At 39.9% G+C, this 6,000-nt stretch overlaps 1 protein-coding gene across 1 annotated transcript in view; it reads right to left on the bottom strand.

Moving 5' to 3' along the window:
* Window positions 1-268: 268 nt before the first annotated feature.
* SMYD3 (SET and MYND domain containing 3) overlaps window positions 269-6,000 on the bottom strand; it is a 1,005,705-nt gene continuing 999,973 nt past the window's right edge. Inside the window, exon 12 of the mRNA XM_088474473.1 lies at window positions 269-566. Within this exon, the coding sequence (XP_088330599.1) occupies window positions 465-566 (102 nt within the window). The 3' untranslated portion in view covers window positions 269-464. The remainder of the gene's footprint in view (window positions 567-6,000) is intronic.

The following is a 6,000-nucleotide window of genomic DNA, read 5'->3' as shown; positions in this document are numbered from 1 at the left end:
AAGCAGAAAATGTGATTATTTTGATATTAGTTTATAATTATACAAACAATTTAAAGAAGCATATTATTGAACTTACCTTCTCCTATACGGTCTATAATGTACAGCAACCTGTAATATGTCAGTGCTTTATAAATAAAAGATCATCCTAATAATAATACTGTAGCACATCAAATAACTGTCCTCAGTCTTATGACTGGAAGGCAACTGCAGGAAAGTATTTGTCCTAGAACACACATAAATATAAGAACCTTTAATTTATATTATAAATGTAGGAATTTTATTTTACATATTTCTGCCATGCAATATGCCATATATTTTTGCCTAGTTTGTCTGAAATCAACAATGATTTTAGTCTAAAAATGTAGAACAGACTATAAGTAACCACATATGCAAGGTAATTAATTGATGGTAGCACACAAGAAAACACAAGAATCTGTTCTTCAATGACTGAAGTTTGCATCTCTCTATGTTGCTTTCATGCCCACCTCACAGTCTCCTAACAGCTCTGTTAAGTCTTGTATCAAACAGTTGTCTCTTCCGTGTGTAACTTTCATAATATCAAAAGCCTGAAAAAAAGTAAGATATAAATAAATCATGTGCAAAAAGAAAACTAGCTACAAACAAATACATGAACATTTAAAAGAAAAACTAAATCAATACATTTGGTTTATTTAAACGGGATGCCGACCCCCGACTTCCCGACTGTCTAATCCCAGCTAGATACTAATGATAGGCATCAAAATCCTGACGCCTGTCATCAGACCTATGCCAGAAGCCCGACGCCTGGCATACCGAACGAAGGTGAGCCGGGTGCCGGGCGTGGACAGCTGCGGTTGGGTCTCGATTTAATATTTCTATGTAAGCCTTGAACTATGCTTCTCATTCTGTTTTGGCAGCCAGACTAGGAATTAAACCGTAATCAGTAGTTATGTGTTCTCAGGTATAGTACATACGATACACATCTTTAGATCAGAGCATAGCTTTCATAATACGTATAGTCAATGCCCAAAGTAATACAACCACAATGCAAGCATTGTTTGTACACCATCACAAACATACAGAATAGAGCAATAAACAGATACAGAACACACACCATCCCGGGTGGTCTGCGTACTAGGCAGAATCCAGTCCCTTATTTATAGGAGCCAAATGGTGCACAATTCCTTGTAGACCAGTGTGGCAATATATTGCTCAATCTATGGTAGCCCAGTGGAATTACAACTATTAATAAAAAGTGTATTCCCTAATATCACAGTGTGGCCATATATTGTCAGTCTTGGTGGACCAGTTTAGCCATATATTGTCCTGTCCATGGTAGCCCAGTGACAATACTTATACCATCCAGGCTCCAATTACATCCCTGAACTGCACTCAAGCAATTTATTAGAGTACAGTGCAGGACAAGAACCAGAAGCTCAAAGCAATCAGTCTCCTATCTCACTGAAAAAAAAAAACACTGTCAGTGCTAAGAGAGCAAGCGAAGGTGCTTTCAGTCAAAATGCAAAGCATAGCTGTTACCCAATAATTGATTAAAGGGACTACTACCATATACTACCATATTTCAGGGCCTTTTAAGGGCCAGATGGGGCTGTGGTTTAAATTTTTCAAGGGCCGGTTATAAGAAGATTAAGAGCTGTGATCAGAGCTGTGTGGGTGTGGCCAGTGCCATGTGGGCGGGTACATCCCCTACACTATCGGCCCCAATGGGTCCCTAACTATGTGAAATTAGAAAAATTGCAGGATTGCAGCTTTGGGCTGAGCAGTCTATGGCTGAGTGCCACTATGGCAAGGGACCTCACGATGTGTGTCTTCCTGACTTAGTGTCACCAGCACTAGCTGTTTCAGCCTTTTTTTTTACCATATTTCCATATTTATTTTCACATTATACCAGTTGTTGTAACTTGTAAACCATGGCGGGGTAGGGACAGGCCTTTACAAACCGTTGGGGAACAACGGTGGATTCTACTTTATTTAAAAGGTCAAAACATCCTTTAATAAATATTGCCTTTTCTCAATATAACCTGTTGTTAATCAGTGGAGTGTTTTGGCTGGTTTGAAATTACTTCAAACCCACCACTTAGTAAGGGCAAGTTCAGGAGTGGTGGGTTCTAGTTGCTGGAGGAGCAAATTACAAAAATTTAGCTATAGGGGCATATAGACTAAAACTGAATGAACAGCTTTTAATGATGATCTGTTATTGATAACACTGAATCCCAAAACACTATACTAACTAGTAATGAAAATATGAAAATTTAAAGGGCTGCCTATCCATTCATTATCTAAATGAGGGTGGTATATTCCCCTTTCCATACAAGTGTGTGATGCATTCCCTGACATATTAGTATGGCACTATGTCGCCTGTTCCTTTCAGATTCGCTAACATCTTCCCAGTTATTGATTTTGCACTACAAGAACTGTCTTGGAAGAACTTCATGTTAGCAGGCCGAGATCACGTATACATGAAAAACCTCCAGAAAGAGTTCTTTACATTTTAAACTGAACCCCTGCTGATGAAATCCTACTTAATAAACAATTCATACTTTCAAATGGCAACCTGGCCACGAACCTCCTATTAGTATTTTAAATGACAACGTTGAAAATGTTAGATGACTTGAATTTCTAATACTTTGAAGTGGCAAAAGTCATGGGATCGGTGCCTAGTATCATGTAGGGCCCCTCTAGCCCGGTGGAGTGCAGCAACTCGATGTGGCATCGATTCCACAAGTGGACAGAAGACCTCTAGAGAGACGCTGACCCATTCCGTCTGAATAGCATCCCACAGCTCCCTGATATTTGTAGGTGTAGAATATCTGCATCATCGGTTCCAGCTTGATATCTGCATCATCGGTTCCAGCCTGATATCTGCATCATCGTCTCCACCCCGATATCTGCATCTTTGGTTCCAGTCCAGTCACCTCTCCAGTTCCAGTCTGGTCACCTCTCCAGTTCCAGTCCGTCACCTCTACAGCAGGGGCACAGAGAGGGGGGTACTAATTACCCGGACTTGTTGGCGGAGCCCAGTGGGGGCCCAGGACTGGTGCCACCCTTCCCTCTCCTACCTGTCAGCAGCCCAGTGCACGCTGCTGTGTGCTGGGCCACAGTGGAAGGCTGCTTTCTGTTGTAAATCCCCCTCTGGATTGCGCCGGGCTGAAGAACTCACAGCGCCATCCTCCCCGTGCATAGAGCCGCTAAGCGGCGCTGCAAAAAGGTTTTTTATTCCCAAGGGGGCATGGCCATGCCTCCTGCGATTTGGCCATGTCCCCTTCTCCTGGTAGGGTCTCTACGCCCATGCTCAGCAGTTCCAGTCCAGTCCCCAATTTGGTTCCAGTCCGGTCACCTCTCCAGCTAATAATCCAGTTCAAGCATGGCTCAAACTCAATTCCAGCCTGATCACCCATCCAGTCTCATTGTCTCCAACACTACTCGGATGATCAAGCCGGATTCAGATCCTGTTTAATAAAGATATTTTTATTGCCTATTCATGCCTTCGGGTCAGCCACTGCTAGAACACCAATAATTCTTCGATAACCAGCAGTCCCTACTGCTCCATCGAGCTTCATGCTTCATCAGTCCCATCTTCAGCCACACACGCCTACCCAAGCCAGACCCAACCCTCAGGCGTAACAAGAACGCTGCACTGACCTTCTTGATATGTGTCTGGTACCTTCTGCATTGAATGTGAATGTGATTTGAGCCAGTGTCGCTTGTCTGTTATAATTCTGTCCAGACACCACTTGTCATTATCATAAGGTGTTCCTAGTACAAAAGTGATATGGTAGGTCGACAAAATGTTGACTGTCCGCATAACTGTCGGGCATCACTATCATGAGCAGCCTAGCAGGTTTGGGCATTTCCAAGACCTCACAGTACGTTGACTTCACCTAAAGTACCATTACCTTTACATACTGCTATCCCATGACTCTTGGCACTTCAGTATATGTTCAATTTGAAGCAATAATCTGTGATGCAATAAATTGGAGGGACGAACGTGTTTTGTGAGTACTTGCTTATTAGCAAGTGACTATTAAAAAATAGCTTTAAAAATATCACATTTAAACTATATGCTTTATCTAAAATAAATGCCTACTGTGATCATAACCAAATATAGGGCTGTTTTGATCAATTTTGCGTAAAATATTGAGGCATAAAGTTAAAAAAAGGTGCATTTTCTTCAAAGCTGGACAGTATGGCAAGATGCGTCCAGGTCTGAGAGGGTAGTATATATGTGCCAGGTATATGTTAGTAAATACGGCTTGTGACAGTGTTAGTAGCAAATGCTACAATGACCTTACCAATTCATACATAATATAGCCTACCTACAGTATGTCTGGATAGTGTTGGTAATAAATATTTTTTGTTAATGTAAAACACAAACCAGACTCCAATACAAAATGAAAGTACTAATTAAATACAAACATCCATTGTCTTCTTTAAAAGAGCAAATGTGAACCTACCTTCATGTTGAGGACCAATTGCGAATATCAATAAAGTGAATAGGCCACAGCAGACACAGTGACAATAGTTATAGTATCGGTGTGGGGTTGGAGATCTAACAACTGCTAATCATCATCATCATCATTAGTGTGTATTTTGCACCAGAAGTTGAGCATCTGCAAGTGATACACCTCCTGACTTAAGGCCCCCATACATCAGCAATCTGCGATTTACAATCGATTATGTATAAAAATCTGCAATGTATGGGCTTCACAGATCTCAGATTGCAACCAAAAAGTGATTGAAATTGTTAAATCAGATTGTCCAACATGTTGGATTTCACAGATGGATTGTAAATTGCTAGTGTATGGACATGATCAGCAGATTTGCAGACTGTTACTAGTAAAATGATGGGCCTTTCAAGATTGGGAAATCTGTGTTTGCTGTAATCGATCTGCAAAACACTGAAAAAGATCTGTAATGTAGATTGCTAGATTGGGAAATCCTAAAATCGGGCAATAAATCTTCAAATTGTTCAATTATGTTTTTCATATTGGGGGCCTTAAGTCATTTATGTGCACATGTTCAGCAATTATCCCCCTAAAAACTGCACAGAAGCCCAAAGCTGCATTAACTCTCTAGTGTCTACATTTTTTCTGCCTGCTACATGTAGAATGGTGTTGTTAAAAGGATGTTAGGCTGAACCTATTTTTTTCTGACAGATTAAAATGTTTTATTGACTGTATGTAAATGTACAGATGATTTTGTTTAACAACCTTGAATAAAAATTTCCATATAATTCTATACTTACTTAGAGAACTTGTTTGCGTCACATAACTGAATCAGTGAGTTACAATATTGTTTTTGTTTTATTTTCTCTAAAAAGAAAAAGTGTGTTTCATCCTTTCCATCCTTTTTATGTTTTTCATCAAATTCTCTTCCTTTCATATATTGTGGTTATCTGAAGCCTCAGTGAGACCACACAGAAGTCTCAGAAGTTCTAGTATGTGACCTAGGAAACCCGAATATGCATAACATGGTACAATATTTTCCCATTGTCATAGAGCCCTGATGCCATCCACATCTCATTCATCAAGATTAAAAAGAATGTAAATATACTGAAATAAACTATCCTTTGTGCATACAATTTTGAAGCAAAAATAAAAAAGGGATATTCTTCTTTAGCCATACTGAAATGAATTTGGCTGGCTAACATCACAACAGCACATAAAAGTATGCAGATTGATTACTACAATGCTGGATCACGATGACAAAAAAACTATTTGCTGTAACTGCACTATACACATATGGTATAGAAAAGAACACAGCTCTTTTGGTACTTTGTATTTCATCCCAGGCTGATTAAAATTAATGAGTTCTGATGTGACTCACACAGCAAATGACTTTGCGCATTTTTCTGCATAATGAGAACATGCAGTGGAGTGTGGGGCACAGGGTCTGTTACAGGAAAATGGAATTGTGAACTAAATGAGACACTGGTGCTTTTATACTCTATTAATGAGAGCTCATGTTAGCTATTTACCTTTTTTGTGAGACATGTTAAGA

Source organism: Taudactylus pleione, unplaced genomic scaffold (genome assembly GCF_031769625.1).
Source record: "Taudactylus pleione unplaced genomic scaffold, aTauple2 ptg000154l, whole genome shotgun sequence".
NCBI classification, from domain to species: Eukaryota; Metazoa; Chordata; class Amphibia; order Anura; family Myobatrachidae; genus Taudactylus; species Taudactylus pleione.
The sequence above is the reverse complement of the archived record's forward strand: the minus strand, read 5'-3'. Positions and strand labels throughout refer to the sequence as shown.